The sequence below is a fragment of the Labrus mixtus genome, chromosome 5 (genome assembly GCF_963584025.1).
Source record: "Labrus mixtus chromosome 5, fLabMix1.1, whole genome shotgun sequence".
NCBI classification, from domain to species: Eukaryota; Metazoa; Chordata; class Actinopteri; order Labriformes; family Labridae; genus Labrus; species Labrus mixtus.
This window is the reverse complement of record NC_083616.1, coordinates 22,769,221-22,786,851: the sequence shown is the minus strand read 5'-3', so window position 1 is coordinate 22,786,851 and position 17,631 is coordinate 22,769,221. Positions and strand designations below refer to the sequence as shown.

Genomic DNA, 17,631 nt, shown 5'->3' with positions numbered 1-17,631 from the left:
CACCTTGCATGTGCCCTATTGGCTGATAAACACATATGTGGAGGCATTTGATTGGTTGTCCCCACCTTTTGGAATTTTTTTTACCTTTCCTTCAATTGTGTACCCACCCTATTTAAATGATGTTTGTTAATCTGTTTCTTGATGACCCTGATGATAAGTGTTGCTGGAGCATTTTGACCTCTTCCAAACACACACACACAGGCAAGAGTGTTTCCTCAACCTCTTCTTCTTTCCATTGAGAAAATCATTTCTGACATGTTCTTTTAAGTTAAATTGTGGGTCTTACAGTAATGCACATGAAAATACAATTTTAGAATTAAGTGCTAAAAAATGGGGGGGGGGGGGGGGGGGGGCAATGTTTCATTTGAAACTTCAACTTTAATAATGTTTGATCACTATAGAAAAATGCATGTTCTCATGTATTTTTTTAAGTGGTTGAAATTACTTTCAAAGCACTTGGACAAGTTTTCTGAACAGCTTTTGAACGGTAACTTCCCTGAAGGGCATCTGTAACATGTATGGTATCTGGCTCTCACCTCGGCATCGTCTCCAAAGAACCGGTACTTGTACCCACACTCCACAGCCAACAGCATATCTTTATGCTGCTGTTTCAACTGGATGACCTGCTGTTCCAGGGGAGTGTATGTGCTCTTTGAGCGTCTGGAGGTGGCGCTAGAGTCTGCTGGAGGACTAGGCTCTGAACACCTTCTATCGTCTCCTCCTCCTCTTACTCCTCCTCCTCCTGGCTTGGCAAACTGGGAAAAGCGGAACGCCTGTGAAAATAAAAAAAACCATTTCTGCTTCCTTCTCAAAGCTGTAGTTCTCTAGGTAAGAGTTCCTTAACTTAAAGTTTAGTTCCTTTAAGTAAGGACAGAAGACATTTAAACTTTTAAACTTTAGCCTGAGTTGCATATATCATATATCAAACTGTATTGTGGGCTCATGTTTTTTTGTATGGGTGGGATATGTATGTATACATGTGTTGTGTTGTGTGTTTGTATGTATGCTGGCTGCTGGAACACCTAAATTTCCCTGCTGGGATGAATAAAGTATATCTTATCTTATCTTATCAGATATGCAAAGCTGTCATGGCGCTGTGCGAGTTGCGACTAGCAGTAGCGGTCTGCTTGGTTGTATTTCATCAGGTTGTGTTGCCCTGTCCTGTGTATTTTTACTTGTTGTGTTTTTGTCCACTGCTGTAAATCAAAATCAAAAAAATGCATGTGAAGCCAAATTTCATTTCATTGAATTGCCTAGACATTATACAACAATATGGTGAAACAGACTAACTCTAACTCTTGGCATGATGGTGACCAAAAATTGTATTAAATAGTCTTAGGTTATTACCTACATTTGATGTCCAAGCAGTATGAATTAGATTACGTCTAAGAAATATATTTTCACTGTGCCCATGTTGTTTCTTTTAACTTGTGAAAACAGTGAAGAACTTGGGACCGTCTTAGGATGCAGGGATTGAGCTGCATCCTAAGGATGAATACATTACATTCTCTGATCACAGAGGGATTGATGTGATGGAGCCAACATTTATATTTCTTACCTGTCTTGGAGAAGCCAGCCCTGAACTCTCCTGTTCTTTTTCCTCCTCTTCTCCATCCTCATGCACCTCCTCTGTCAGCTGATGCCTGTTTTGACTGCTATGTAGCTCTGTTTTGTCTGGACGAGGAAAAATGCTGCTCCCTTGGTCACATATTTTAACACTGGCATCTTCTGTCCTCGTTTTCACCCTTTGATCAGCACTGTGCTCAACACTGAAACTTTTCAGCTTCTCCAAGGTAGAGGAGCAGAGGCGGTCTGCTCCTCGAGGTGATGACAGCGTGCTCTCTAAAGAGAAGATGAAGCTCTTTGTGATTATATTGTTAATACATCGATATCCCAGTTGTTTATAACATACTCTTTTGTTTACATTAACTTCACCGGGCATATATTTGTGCATCCAGCCGTGAGACTGATATTGTGTCATGTTGTGGCAATCTATGGTTAACTTTTTCATCTTAAAGAAAACATGCATCCTAAGAAGCTCTTATTGAAACTACTCAAACATGCAGCATCATTAATGGGACTACAGTTTATGACGCATATTCTTACCTTTAGTGCTTTGACAGGAGGCCGCATCAGAAACTAAATTCACCTCCACTTGCTGGTCTTGTAGAGAAAGCTTGGCTCGTTTTGTTGGCAATACAAAATCCTCATTAGGGGAAAGTTTTTGCTGCAGGACAAAGGCACTTAAAGTTCAAGAATTCGCTTTAATAGAATCGTATTATCTGAATGAGTGTGTGTGTGAGTGTGTGTGTGGGGATTATTACAAGTGCACACCTCACCTTGCCTCTTGAGAGCTGGTGTACTGCAGGATTTGGGTTAATCCCGCACTGAGTGTTGGAGGCACTGCTGCTGCTCAGGCCTCCGAAGTACTTGCTAATGGAGGTCTGAGTGTTGCAGGACTTCTTCCGAGCCTTTGGCATGTTTATAATTCGCCCTTATATTAAACACATTATGATCAAATCTATGGAAATCTGTGCAGACCATAGACTGTAACTATTACGGTTGCAGACACGTAGCTAGACGAGGGCAGTGAGAGAGAGACTTCAGCTGCCCGGCTTTTCAAAACACAGCGGCGCATGCGCTGAGATCACTCACCGGCGCGTAAATGACGCAACCAGCGTCAAGCCAATCAGGAGACACGGATGCTTTCAGGTACAGTTTTTAGAAATAACTCGCCAGTGCTGACAATTTTAATCAACATTGTGATCGTTTTTGTGCACTTTGTCAGATTGCAAGTGCCGTCTACTGGATGTACTGTAGTGAATTATCTTCTGTAATGAAATGCAGCCCTCATAACAAACAGAAGCTGTCATATTTAAACTAGGTCAAAATCTGGACTGCCTGGTATTTGAACATTTGAATCTCTCTTTTAAATACAAATAGTTTCATCATATTGTTGTGCGTTCATTATGAAAGTTGGTTGTTCTGCTTCGGATTTGCATTTCTAGGAATAATAGTGTGCAACAAAGTTATGCAATAAAGCTATTACAGAGCCATGACCACTGTGAGGGGAAATGCCTTTATTACTTAACACTCCAATCAAGAGCCGATTAACATGTAGCCTATCACATCAGAGTGTTTAAAATGACGACAGAAACAAATGCTTGGTTGGTTTGGCAGCGATTAGTGAGTTACTTCTCTCACTACTGAGAATGATTACATTAACTACACAAATGTAGACTATCCATTTACGTTGATCAACTATCCTAATTTAGAACCGTTCAGATGTTGGGATCTTTATGTGTAGGCCTAGACGAGGCCAGTGATCAAACAGACCACACTGTCTAGGAGTTACAGGAGGTCAATGGGTAACAAATGAATCAGTAAGGTCACGTTATGTCAAAGTTTTCCATTGGAGTTAAACTTCTCTGTTTCAAACACATGGACCATGACTTGCGTTTGTGTCATTCTCTCTACTGACAGAGTGTAGGTTATTTAGAGACCAAACAGAAGGAAGTGAAAGTGCCTGTGTGTGCATGTCTAGATTGCAAATTAGTCAAGTGTAAATGTTTGTACATACATGTGAACATTAATCCCATAATCTTTTTCTTCATTTACCCCCCAAATAGTTATTGGCTACCTGTGTTAGGACTCGGCACGAGAGTACGGTCCCAAAAAAAACACGACTCTAAACACAGAAGCACAATCCAAACAGTTCTTTAATTGTGCAACAAAGAACACAATGCCAAAAGGTCACTGGAAGTGAGTGTCCAAAAAATCCTCAAGGGAGAGACGACAACAAGTGAGCAGGCAGGCCAAACAAGCATAATCCCACAGAGAGATATTGTATACTCGGGCGACGAGTGGTGAAAGACCGGAGTAGATATACTGCTGATGATGATTTAGATTGTCTGCACCTGGGCTGCCTGGGGAGAAAACCACGGCCACCTGCCCTCACAGGGCCTTTTTTAAACCAAACCCATGACCAAACTCTACACCCTCCCCCTCCGTGACGAAGTCACTCGCAGCTGAGTGAAGTCCCCTTCATCAAGGTCCACATTACTCCTGTGTTGGCTTCTCTGCACTGGCTCCCTATACAGTCTAGAATAGAATTCAAGATCCTTCTTCTCACTTACAAAGCTCTAAATGGCCAGGCACCATCTTATCTTAAGGAGCTACTAGTGCCGTACTGTCCCTCGAGAACATTACGGAGTGCAGGCCTGCTGGTGGTACCCTACATACAGTCTCTAAATGTACTATGGGGGGTAAAGCCTTCAGTTATCAGGCTCCTCTCCTCTGGAATCATCTTCCAGCCGGGGTCCGGGAGGCAGACACACTCTGTATTTTTAAGAATAGACTTAAAACTTTCCTTTTTGATAAATCTTATAGTTAGGGCTGGTGCTGGTGTAGACCAGCTCCTAGTTATGCTGCTATAGGCTTAGACTACCGGGGGAACTGGCACCCTGAGCTCCTCTCTCTCTCTCTCTCTCTCTCTCTCTCTCTCTCTCTCTCTCTCTCTCTCTCTCTCTCTCTCTCTCTCTCTCTCTCTCTCTCTATACAGTACATCACATTACTACATGTATCTATCTGTAAATCTCAATCACTAACCACCTATATACTCTTAGGCTCATCGAGATCATTGGTTGACAGCCTGCCAGAACAACTTTATTGTAATTTATAATTTAATGTTCAGTTAGGCCTAATTAATTGTGATTTATTGTCATTTCATAGACTATGTTGTCTTAAATTAATGCAAAGACAAGGATACTATTGTTGAACATCAGAGCAGCAAAAACTTTATTTTTTGTTTTTTTGAGATTTTGCAAAGACAGCAAAAGTAGAAAAATAAGAAATAAATATTAACAGTGAAAAGTTGTTTGCAACATGATTTAATATTAATTTGTTTTTGCAACACTCACTGTAAATATAAAACACTTAACAATAAATAAACACCTCAACTGAAGGAAGAAAGAAGAGTAGGCATATATTTATACAATACACATTTGAAGTTGTTATCGTCTGTATGATCAAATTAAATTACTATCTTAGTTTGAGCAGTGTTTGGAGGCACGTGCACGGAACTCACAGGTTGCTTCCTCCATGACGACCGGACACACAATAGACGTTGCACGTGATCCGAAAGTCGGCGTCGGTGCAGACTCGCTGGTGGAGGGTTTTATAACGCACTACCAGTCCCCGCTAATTGGTTTGGGACGGATATGGCGTGCCGCGTGCCCTCCGCGAGGACGCGCAAACGGAGGGATAGTGGGTAGGCAGAGGGTGTAGTAGCTGGTATGAGAAAGACTCACACACACAGCCATGCACACCTGACACACAGGGGAGGAGAAATAGAGGGTTAATTTACAGTCTATGTTTGAGACAGACAGAGGAAAACTAACAACAAACATGAGGAAGGGAGGGACTGCAGCCTGTGGGATAATGAGGTCACTTTAGTGCGGGTGTTATTCAGGTCACTTTGGACGAGGCTTTGTAAGGAAATGCAAATGTTCTGAAAGAAAACTGAGGAGAAGTTGGCAGAAAGAGGAACACATCTTCTCTCACTGGTCCGATCAACAACAGTCTACTTTGCTCTCTGTTCACCATGAAGCTGTATGGAGCTTTGATCCTGTTTGTGACTCTATCTACAGGTAAGAACAGCTTTAGAGTTAGATATTAGTGCACTGAGCAAACACATAGTACCTGAAATAAAAGAAATGGTATTTATTTTTAATGTGATGTTGTCAGAAAGCTCTAGAAAAAGTTCCCCTTTTGCAAAAAAAATGTGCCTATCGTTATAGTCTTTAAACTTTGGTTTAACAGGGTTAATCTGTGAACTGTTGTTCTGGCCATGTGCCTTCTGACTTTAGAACAGTGTACATTAGTTTGAGTAGGTCAACAAATTACTCTCTTTCTGAAGAAACCTTTGTTAAATGTTATTTCCCATCTTCCTTCTCCCATTGTGGGACCATTGGATCAAAATCAAAGAAAAACACAGCATGATAAGGCTATATAAAAAACGTTCAACATTTGGCTGAACAAAATGTGCATGTCCAAGCCCCTTCTCTAAACTGCTTTCACTTTTCTCTCAAGCTCTCTTGTCGGAAACTTCTATGTAGGTGTTAATTTCTGCAAAACAGCAAAAAAATGTTTTCATAAAACAGAAAATGCAAAACAACACAATGTGAACTCTTTGTGGAAACTGGTCAAATGCAAAAGCACCGTGTGGTATATTGCATGACTTAACTGATGTGTTTTGTGTCTCTGTTTAGCATGTGGATTGAGATGCTACACATGCACTGCCGCGGACCCAAGATCATGCACAGACACCAAATCTTGTGCAGTCATCTTTGATCGATGTTTCTCTCTCCCAATCGGTTTGTGATGTGAATTGATGATGAGAAGAAAGTACATACTGAAATTAATCATCAGACAGCCGATACAATTTTTTGCTGTATTAAATTCTTGGTGGTTGATTGGTTTCTGTGTTTTGAAGGCACTGATGTGATCAACAAGGGCTGCCAAAACAATCTGCTATGTGTAGGTGCCATGTCATGCTGTGAAGGAGACCTGTGTAACAGTGCAGTGCCAACTGGTTCCAGTGTCCTCCTGCTGCTGGTATCTTCAGCCCTCATCACTCTCTTTCTCTAAGGCTCTGGGATCCTCTTATTTTAATGCTGCACTTCTTGTGTCTGAACCAATTTGTACCACTGCAGATGAATAAAAACAATTAAGTTTCACTGGAAACTATATCTCAAAGTCAATTATATAATCTTACGCACATGTTAATTCTTTGCTTTCACTCATGGATTGAATAAAAAGAGTCGACTATACAATGAAAATCAAGCACGTGTCACTTGCCCATTGGCGGTTCTAGGGGCCTATGTAAATAAAGTGCTTTTAAAAACAAGGCAAGTCACTTGCCTTCTTTTTAAAAGCACACTTTATTTAATTTGGGGTTGTGCATTTATCATGTAAGTTAGCGTTGAGAGCCAACATTAGCTATTGCAAAGAGGTTTTAACAATGTAGAATAGAAAGGAAAGTTTATATATGAAGCATGTTTCATTACAGGTGAGCTCAATGTGCTTTACATTGATGATAAAAACATAGGAATTTAAAAGACAAATTGCTATCTCAACAATCATGAATATGATACATAAATCCAATTTGGAACAAAACAAAAAAACACTTCCACATACCCTTACATAAAGAGTAACTATTCATATGTCATTGAAAAGTGTGCAAAAAGAACTTAATCAGATGCTGAGGCTCTATGACTTTTTTCTCAGGTTTGAAACACTGAGAAACAACACGACTACTGAATCTTGCCCCAGTCTGGTAGTCGACCCTCCCAAAATTCAGTCCCTTTTTAGTCAGATAAGCAGGAGGAAATCCACAGGCCCAGGTGACATCCCTGCTCATCTCTTAAAGATCTGTGCAGAGGAGCTCACTCCAGCTTGTTGTCCTGTATTAAAGCAGTCTGTGGATTCACACACAGTTCCTATTCAAAATCCACCATCATTCCTATTCCAAAAAAGTCTTGTCCAACTGAATATAACGACTACAGACCTGTGGCGTTAACTTCCGTGGTTATGAAATGAAAAATATGTGGTGTCTATAAAGTTGCTTAATATTATTCAACACAGCCAAGTATGGTTTTAAGGCTCTTCAGTTAGATTTCTGGTATCATAACATGGTGTTGTGTCGGCTCTCATAGCCTCATAGTTCTTCCAACACATATTTCAAACATGAACCAAGCGGGCCCCCTTGTGGGCCAAACAGAACGCTACCAAACTGTTACATCACATGCATAAAACATAAACATTACAGTATAGTATATACTGAAAGCAGAATTCAGCTCTGAGTTAGATCCACTCCAGTTGACCTACAAGCGGGGGCAGGGTACAGACGACGCAATTAACAGCGTCACTCAACCGACTTTAAAACACCTTGAAGACCCTAAGGCCATATGCACGTTTGTTGTTTATTGATTTTAGTTCTGCCTTTAATACATTGCAGCCTCATTCGCTGATGAGGAAGCTAACCCAGATGACTGTTAATCCTCTAAACCTCTAGTTATTATTTTAACATAGAACACAGAATGTCAGGGTCAATAACACACTTTCACATTCAAAATCAATCAGCACAGGAGCACCGCAGGGTTGTGTTAGCTCTCCAGTTGTTTTTACCCTATATAGCCTCCTAATGATTGCACCAGCAGCCTCCCAGGTAATTTTTGTGGAGCCAAATGGTTGTCACTGATGACGGACGCTCTAAATCTGCTATTGCATCAGTATTTAACAAAACTGGACAGAGGTTAAATAATAAATAAGAAGTACTGGCTTTTACATCATGCCATGCCAAAAACTTGAAAGTCGATGTATGAACTATAGCTACCTATCCTAGCAACCCAATGCTACGTCACATGTTCTGTTACTAAGAATGCTTGTTGGTCTGTTCAGTCGCATGCAAAGTGTCCTTTATTGACTCCCTTGAAAATCAAAATTAAATGAGGCTGACTCAGAATTGTAATTCCATGCTACTTACCAGCACTCCCAAAGTTTACCTTAAAACATATTTCTTCACATAATTCAATCAGTCAGAGAAAATGCTCTTTGTTAACAATAATGTTCTCTAGTTTTATTTTTTTTTTACAATATGCTCTATATCCAATAGGTTGGATTATTTGCATGGTTTCAGGAAAACCAGGCAAAACCATGTCTCACACTTTAGGGATTTGTGGTTTTAAATAATCCTGAAAGAAATCCAGAAAATTCAGTGAACGTGCTCCATGGGGTTGTACCCTGCTGACCAAAAAAGCATTCTGACTGTATTTTTTGTGCTTGTGGTTGATTTTCTTCTGAAAAATTCAGGGGAACGCCACTGACATGAAAGGTGAAACCTGCAAAAACACAAGTTCCTGTTTACCAGCTACACTAACCATAGGTTCACTTTTCTTATAACTCAAAAAAAATAACTCATAAAAAATAATAAGTCTGCCATTCTCAGCCTGTTGTACAAGCACATGGACCCCTCATCATATTTCACTGAGGTACAGACTTGTTCAGTGGTGTGATGCTAACTACCTTGTTGTGAATGTAATTAAAACATCATACCCCTATTTTTATTAATGCCAAAAGAATCAACCAGGTCAGCTCCTACAGGTATCTTGGTATACACCTTGATAACATGTTTAGCCGGAAAATTCATGTTGATAATTTGTGTTCTCATTTACAGCAAACACTGTACTTCTTACATAGACCCTGTGTTTGGTGTTGACCATAAGATCAAGTTTTTGTTTTATCAGACCATGCTGCTCCTTGTGGGATGTCAGCATGCTACGGTGATCTCTCTGTTCAGTTCAAGTTTAAACTTGCTCGTCTTGTGCAGACTGCCGTGAAGGTGATGGGGAGGACTGAAAACCTCTCCCTACGGCCAATTTATGAGCAGTCTGTTCTCAGACTGGCACAGAGAGTGTTGTCTGGCCCGTCTCACATCCTGAGTACGAGCTTCTACCTTCTGGCAGACGATACAGAGTCCCCCGATGTAAACTGAACCGCTTCAAAAACTCTTTCGTTCCCACATCGATAAAAATTCTCAATATTGTTTCTTAGGGCTGCGGGTTGTGCAATAGTGTCATGGTGTCCCGGTATACTTTTTATATTTTCTTAATTTTGTTATTTTATCTCTCATGCTGTGTTTTTGCAGATCTTGTGCAAAATGGTAGCAATGTATGTTGTGTTGTTCTGTATTGGTATGTGCCTTTTTGTTTTATGTGTTGATGTGGTTTTTCTATTGTTTTTATTTATTGATTGAGTGAAAGCAGCTAAATGTTTGGCAGAACTATGAGTCCAAGACAAATTTCCCCAAGGAGGAGTTCATTTATTAACTACTATTTTGAAGCCTTGAGTCTTCTTTCATGGTCACTTCTTTTTTAAAAGCCAGAAGTTTAGAGAAGAGGTTGATTACTAATTGTTATTTGTCCATTCTGGTTTGCAGGTTACCAAGGTTATATCATCAATGTAACTCTTAATGGGAACACTTTTTACTAAATGTTCTCAATGCTTAATTGAAGATGGATTGAAACCAGAAGAGGTCTACTGAGGTAATATATCAAGTGAGAAATTGTCACATAGTCATATTCTTAACAGGTTCCAAACCATCTGATCTCCTTTGTAACTAAATGAGTTACTAATGGCCATTGGACAAACAGCAGGTTAAAGGTACTTAAAGCTTTTGAAACAGAAATACTTCATCTACTTCTTATGTTGCCTACAACAAAATATATTCTAGTCTAATTGCAGTCTAGTCTTTCAGCGTGCATGATGGTATAGTCTCAACTTTTTCATGGCACAACATATCTGCCCTGAGACTCACCGCTTTTGAATCAATTAATTTTTCTTTTGTATTGATACCAAATATACTGTAGTTTTAAAAAACTTGACACCTCCTTGAGTTCAAAACAAACCTTCAAACTCAGAATGTTTGTATCCTTACACTTCTTCTCTGATGACACTAATATAAGAAACCACATGTGTCAGACACAGAAAATTAGGTAATGTGATAAAAGGACACTTGAGTGGGCTAATTCTAACTGCTAAAGACTCACTATATATTGTTTTATTTTTTTTATATTTATATTATTCTGCTATTTGAGTGGACTGCAGCAAAACTCAACAACAATGATCGAGGTGGGAATCTCAGAGTAACTCAAGATGCTATAATACACAACATGTGGTTCACCTTAATGTTATCAAGACACGTCCATTCTGCAATAACTGATGTATGCAAGATAATCCCAATTAACTGAGGAATATGCAATGCTTCTAAAAAGGTCAAGTGTGATGTATTTATTCATTGCAATATGGTGTCAGTTAAACCTCTTACCGTGCTTCTTCCTTTAACTTCTTTACACTGCTGTATGACAATATCCTGCTCTTCTTCTTTTTCTTCTTCTGTCTGTCAACTTCTTCTTGAGTCAGTTTAACCTCTGTTTACGTTACCCTCATACATGCCATGAGCGAAAGCTGGAGGAGTCATGAAGTAGTCATGCGATTAGTCCAACTGGCAGGGAAATCTTTTAAGAGCATTTTTTTCTTCTGTTAAATTATTCATATCTGGCACCAGTGATTCAATAACTGCATCTCAGAAGTCAAGAAGACGATATATTGCTGTGTCAATTTTTTTGTTTCATCCCTCCTGACAGTAAATGAAAATGTTTTATTTAATTAATCCATCCATGAATCCCCCTCCTCTAGAATCATCTTCCAACAAACATAACACTTGTTATGAATTGGCACTATAAAGATTGTTTGATTGATTGATTGATTGATTGATTGATTGATTGATTGATTGATTGATTGATTGATTGATTGATTGATTGATTGATTGATTGATTGATTGATTGATTGATTGATTGATTGATTGATTGATTGATCTGTAATGTGCCCTGTTAGACCCAGGTTTGACGCTGTTTAGCCCTGCAGAGGAAAACAGAGTGCTGCTGAGGGCTTTAATCAAATCACCTCAGTGAACCACATTGATTTCCTCATTCAGACAGAACCCAGAGAGCTCCAGACAAACAACTAGGCACAGGCTTTGGAATGAAACAGACTGGACTGAGTGTACACAGACAAGCAGCACAATTCAAGTCTTGAGTGAAAACACAAGTTTCTGTCGTAAAAGGGTAAAGACTGCCCCCTAGTGCCCACACAGCACATTGCCTTGCATTTGCGATGCTCTGCAGGAGTCTGTGGGTTTGTTCTGAGAGGTCAGAGGGCACAAGAATCTCCACAGGGCTGATCTTTAGGACACGAGCCTCTAGCTCAGAGCGAGACTGACTATCAGGGAAACAGTCCAGTAACACGTCTCCTGTGCTGGGCTGAACTGCCTGAACAGACACACAACAATATAGGAAGGTCAATCAAACAGTAATACACTTTTTATATAGTGAATTTGTGAGAATGCATGTTAAGAAACAATGAATACTTTTAATATTAAACGTAATGTTTTATTTTTAACATTATACCAACTCTAACATGTATTTCATGGATCAATTATTGTTTCACTTTATTCTCAGTAACAGGGTTGGGTTATATATTACAGCATATTTTATTTTTTGATATTGTTATGCATGCATACCATTTACTACATATTCTGTAATCAGAGTTTCTGGTATTTGCAAATCCTCAATGGATGTGCCATTTGGGGGGAGCTTGATCACATTAGTTTGAAAGACCACAGAGGTTTAATGGAAAGAGAATTTGTTTTAAACAGAATCAGGAAATCTCGGACAACTGACCAAATTCCACAGTTTGTGCTGTATAACATCAACAGATACGATAATGTCACCTCATCAACTTCTGTGAGAGAGAACTAAAGAAAATTGATCATCAGTGTGTTTGAATGCAGTCCTCAGCAAACTCACCACCAGCCCAACAGTGAGCTGCTTCTTCAGTTTGTCCCAGTTCTCGCTGATACACAGCAGGAAGCTGTTAGGAGGGTCCGACACCACATCTCCACAAGTCCCCTGCTCCCCTTCCCCCAGCCTGCAGACCGGGTTCACATCTACAAAAAAACTGTCAAGGAAAACGCTTCATACAAACAGAGAGAGAAAACACTTTTTAAGGACTCACAATAACAGACACTAACAGCTTGTCAGGATACCCTCTCCCACCAGAGTGGACTTGGTGTACAGAGCGCTGAGCTGACGACTGAATAGAGCATTCTTATTGGCTCCTGAGGCCTTTATCGCAGACGTCTCTGTTTGATTTACTACACCCACCTAAAAAACAAAGACAAAAATAAATAAAGACAATACAAAAAAAACACACGTCCGATCAGCTTTAAAATAGGAACTGGTGGTTTCATACCTTGTGTCTGTGAGACACCAACCGTCGTACATGAACGGTACTTGTAGCCACACTCCACAGCCAACAGCACATCTTTATGCTGCTGTTTCAACTGGATGACCTGCTGTTCCAGGGGAGTGTATGTGCTCTTTGAGCGTCTGGAGGGGGCGCTAGAGTCTGCTGGAGGACTAGGCTCTGAACACCTTCCGTCATCTCCTCCTCCTCCTTCTCCTGGCTTGGCAAACTTTAAATCTAATTTCCCTTTCAGGCAAAATAAAGGTCTGAACTGAAAAAGAAAACCATGTCATGTGTTTTTACCCCTTTGTTTTGAATCACGTCTTTGTTGATTCGATAACTGACTTTAAGCATGCCCTCTTAAAAAAGTCAGGGGTCAAAGTCAGCTTGTATTGAGATACTAGCTATAATAAGCAATGTTAATCTTTTAATACCCAGCAGTCATTAAGTGTCAGAAAAACTGGAGAAAATGTATTTACGGCTCTAAATAAAATCATGTGAAGCCTCATTTCATTTTAGTATCCAGCTTGCCTAGATTATAAAACAATATGGTGAACCGGAGTAACTCTTGGCATGATGGTGACATCTCTTTTTGTCTTATTTTTTTTTTAAGGTTTTTTTTTTTAATAATCTTAGGTTATTACCTAGAGTTGAAGTCCAAGCAGTATGAATTATTTCAGGTCTAAGAAATATATTTTCATTGTGCCCATGTTGTTTCTTTTAACTTGTGAAAACAGTGAAGAACTTGGGACCAGGGACCGTCTTAGGATGCAGGGTTTGAGCTGCATCCTAAGGATGAATACATTACATTCTTTGGTCACAGATGGATTGATGTGATGGAGCCAACATTTATATTAGTTACTTGTCTTGCAGCAGCCAGCCCTGAACTCTCCTGTTTGTTTTCCTCCTCTTCTCCGTCCTCAGACTCTGCAGTACTGGTGCTCTTCGGGGTTGTGTCAGCTCACCTGTTCTCTTAACTCTGTACACCAATGAATGCACCAGACTCTATCCAGAGAGCTACATCATTAAATTCTTGGATGATACAGCTATCCTGAGCGTAATGCACAGAGACAGCAGTCCTTCTTTTTATCACTCTGAGGTAGAACATTTTGTGCTCTGGTGTGATACAAACTACATTGTTTTAAATGTTAAAAAGGCCAAGGAGATGGTGTTTGATCCCAGGGGAGTGGGTGATCATCGTCCTGTGGTCATCCACAAGGAAAGTGTAAATGTTTGTACATACATGTGAACATTAATCCCATAATCTTTTTCTTCATTTCGCCACCATAAACGGTATTGGCAGCCTGTGGGATAATGAGATCACTTTAGTGCTGGTGTTATTCAGATCACTTGGGACGAGGCTTTCTGAGGAAATGCAAATATTCTGAAAGAAAACTGAGGAGAGGTTGGCAGAAAGAGGAACACATCTTCTCTCACTGGTCCGATCAACAACAGTCTACTTTGCTCTCTGTTCACCATGAAGCTGTATGGAGCTTTGATCCTGTTTATGACTCTATCTACAGGTAAGAACAGCTTTAGAGTTAGATATTAGTGCACTGAGCAAACACATAGTACCTGAAATAAAATTAAAAAAAAAAAAATATATATATATATATATATATATATATATTAAATTAACTTAACTGATGTGTTTTGTGTCTTTGTTTAGCATGTGGATTGATATGCTACACATGCACTGCGGGAGACCCAAGATTATGCACAAACACCAAATCTTGTGGTCTTGGGTACAATCGATGTTTCTCTCTCAAAATCGTTGGTAAGTTCTTTCATTTTCCGTACATACTGAAATGAATCAGACAGCTGATACTAATTTTTGCTGTATTAAATTCTTGGTGGCTGTTTGGTTTCTGTGTTTTGAAGGCACTGACGTGGTCACCAAGGGCTGCCAAAACAGCCTGTTATGTGTTGTAGGTGTCATGTCATGCTGTGAAGGAGACCTGTGTAACAGTGCAGTGCCAACTGGTTCCAGTGTCCTCCTGCTGCTGGTATCTTCAGCCCTCATCACTCTCTTTCTCTAAGGCTCTGGGATCCTCTTATTTTAATGCTGCACTTCTTGTGTCTGAACCAATTTGTACCACTGCAGATGAATAAAAACAATTAACTATATCTCAAAGTCAATTATCTAATCTTATGCACATGTTAATCCTTTGCTTTCACTCATGGATTGAATAAAAAGAGCCGACTATACAATGAAAATCAAGCACGTGTCACTCGTCTTGTTTTTAAAAGCACACTTTATTTCATTTGGGGTTATATTGGGATATGTGTTAGAAAAGTGAACACTACAGGACCTCCAAAAAGGTTTTAACAATGTAATAATAATAATAATAACTTTATCTGTATAGCGCTTTTTAAAAACACAAAGTGCTTTGACAATGCAGAAGAAAACATAACAACACATAAGAACCCAAATCACAACAGAAACCCACGGAAGAGACACCCAACCACTAACAACAAAAACCTTACAGAAAATAACCCAAACAAAAAGCCGACCAACATCAGAACTCAAACATCAGAATACAAGCAACAATAACTCATAATAACTCAGGCAACACAGGAACCCAGCAACTTAGATTGAGATCAAGAGGACTGAGGATGTAAGAAGATAAAAGAGTGATTAAAAGGGAAGCATTAAGAAGTAAAAGGCTTATTACAGCTCTTAAACTAGTTGTGTTTCCTGCAACAACAACTGTTGCAAGGCAACCACAATTTGATTGGCAGTTAAACCTTCACAGTTTTCTGTAATTAACACAAGGCTTAGACTTTAACAGCAAACAAAATACTTTATATAAAAAGTTATCAAAGTAATAGGAAGAGGCTTAGAACAAGAACACAAATGAGAATATGTATTCATTCAATTTGCACTGATGCAAATTGAATCACTGCGTTGTTGTTGCCTTCACTATTTGCATGTTATTACAATTCACTTCAGAGATCCAAATCTACATGTTATGATCCAAATTTGCATGCTATGATGCAAATAAGCTTGTTGATTGTCAAAAGACAGACATTTGGAAAATCACTCCATTCTTTTGAAGCGTCGCTGTGAGCAATGGCAGTGTGTCTCTGACGGTCCATCCAAAGCAATACAGCTTATAACTTCCAGGCTCCTGGAGCAGATCGCAAGCTGTCATTGGGCCAGAGTAAGGGTACACCCCTGGACGGGTCACCAGTCAATCATTTATAGAGATAATTACACTCAGACCTATTAAGCAATTAAGAGTCCACTAGTTAACTTAACATGCATGTCTTTGGACAGTGGGACAGAAGCTGGACTATCCAGGGGGGAACCCAAGCGTTTACTGAGAGTAGAACATGCAAACTCTACACAGAAAGGCCACTGTCTGTCCAGGTTTTCAAACCAGGAACATTCTTGACGTGAGACAACAGCACGAACCACTGCATCACTGAACACTGCCTAAATAGAATGAAGCCATTTTCAAAGGTATTCTTTAGTGCTTTACTTTTTGTGGCCGTCTTCTGTGAACATCACTGGGAAATTATAGCAGGGTCTTAAAATCATTATTTATAAAAAATGATAATATCTACATACAGAGACATTGATATAGCCTATATAAATGTGTACATGAATAAATATATCTGAAATCATATTTAAATGATGTAATGCCATCCAGTGGACCTTCAGATGACCACTGACCTTTACTTGTTGTTGCACAATTTGAATGGTCGGTTCATGTCATTGCAAGACTGATGAAATTGTGGGACTGATTGTAGACTAGAAGTATCTACAAGTGACCGATCAATTCAGGGAAATACATTAAGTTGGTGTAAATCATGAGTCTTCATGGGTCACATTTCTTTTGTTATCTTAAAGATGTGAGAGGGTTAAAGATTTCAGTCATTATGATCACAGAATGATAACTCAAGCAATGGAATTGAGAGTTAATGTTGCCATCGATGGATTATAATGGTGATGTTGCACTCACACTGGGAAAGTTGTCCCATACCGTGCTTAAGAACGATTGGCCCCCCCCTCCCCATTCCCCTGCTGGCCTGCAATGTCATGTCTACAGGAGAGGCGGACTCGAGAAAAAGAAAAAAAAAAAGGGACGCATATTGGGGAACAACACGGAGAACAAGACAGCTATTTTACTGACTTTGTGGATTATTTTGAGTCATGTTAGTCAGACACAGCCAGAACACTCCGGGATTTCTCAATAATGGTAAATGGACTTGAGTTTATATACATTTTACACAGCACGTCACACCTAACCATTCACATCCATTCATACACTGATGGCAGTGGTTGCTATGTAGGGAGACCATCAGAATTAACTAATCCCATTCATATGCACTCACACGCCACCGACAAAGCAGCGGGAGCAATTCAGGGTTAAATGTCTTGCCCAGGGACACGTCGGACATGTTGCTGCAGGAGCCGGGAATCGAACCCTCCACCTTCCAGTCGAGAGACGACGACACAGAACCACAGCCCAATAATGAAGGCTGGTAACGTTGTGTACCTGCGTGCTTGTGCTCGTGCATCAACTGCACCGTGCGGGAGCACACCTCTCCGAAGTGATCCAGGGCCAAGGAAGTGTGCAGTGCTTGAGCAAGGGCACGGTACAGATTGCGTAGTGTGAGTGAGTGCGCCCTAAGTTAGCGTTGAGAGCCGGCATTAGCTATCGCTGGCATCGCTGGCTGATTTCCGTAATGCTGTTTCCATAGTGTTGTTTGATTAATCTGCCTTCCGATATTAAACTGCAGCTTGTGCTATGGTTGTTT

General features: G+C 39.9%; 2 protein-coding genes across 3 annotated transcripts in view; one reads left to right on the top strand and one right to left on the bottom strand.

Annotated features, from left to right (window-relative positions):
* Nucleotides 1-2,641, bottom strand: part of msh3 (mutS homolog 3 (E. coli)) — a 42,940-nt gene extending 40,299 nt beyond the window's left edge. The window contains exons 1-4 of the mRNA XM_061038639.1: nucleotides 2,340-2,641; nucleotides 2,107-2,227; nucleotides 1,559-1,842; nucleotides 537-773 (exon numbers count right to left, since the gene is read on the bottom strand). Coding sequence (XP_060894622.1) covers nucleotides 537-773; nucleotides 1,559-1,842; nucleotides 2,107-2,227; nucleotides 2,340-2,480 — 783 coding nt within the window. The 5' untranslated portion in view covers nucleotides 2,481-2,641. The remainder of the gene's footprint in view (nucleotides 1-536; nucleotides 774-1,558; nucleotides 1,843-2,106; nucleotides 2,228-2,339) is intronic.
* Nucleotides 2,642-5,461: 2,820 nt separating this feature from the next.
* On the top strand, nucleotides 5,462-15,085 carry LOC132974536 (lymphocyte antigen 6G-like). Of its 2 annotated transcripts, none has more exons than XM_061038642.1 (3): nucleotides 5,462-5,648; nucleotides 6,270-6,374; nucleotides 14,746-15,085. In XM_061038642.1, exons 1-3 carry the CDS (start codon nucleotides 5,603-5,605, stop codon nucleotides 14,901-14,903), a joined length of 309 nt encoding a protein of 102 aa, XP_060894625.1. In that variant the 5' UTR covers nucleotides 5,462-5,602; the 3' UTR covers nucleotides 14,904-15,085. The 2 variants fall into 2 exon arrangements, with proteins under 2 accessions (XP_060894625.1, XP_060894626.1); XM_061038643.1 differs by lacking the exon at nucleotides 14,746-15,085 and adding an exon at nucleotides 6,494-6,843.
* The last annotated feature ends 2,546 nt before the right edge of the window (nucleotides 15,086-17,631 follow it).

What these genes read in the sequence shown, in the direction of transcription:
- LOC132974536 (XM_061038642.1), top strand. Translation starts at nt 5,603, where the DNA reads ATGAAGCTGTATGGAGCTTTGATCCTGTTTGTGACTCTATCTACAG. An exon ending in GTTTGTGACTCTATCTACAG is followed by an intron (nt 5,649 to 6,269) that starts GTAAGAACAGCT and finishes GTCTCTGTTTAG; the next exon opens with CATGTGGATTGAGATGCTAC. An exon ending in ATGTTTCTCTCTCCCAATCG is followed by an intron (nt 6,375 to 14,745) that starts GTTTGTGATGTG and finishes TGTGTTTTGAAG; the next exon opens with GCACTGACGTGGTCACCAAG.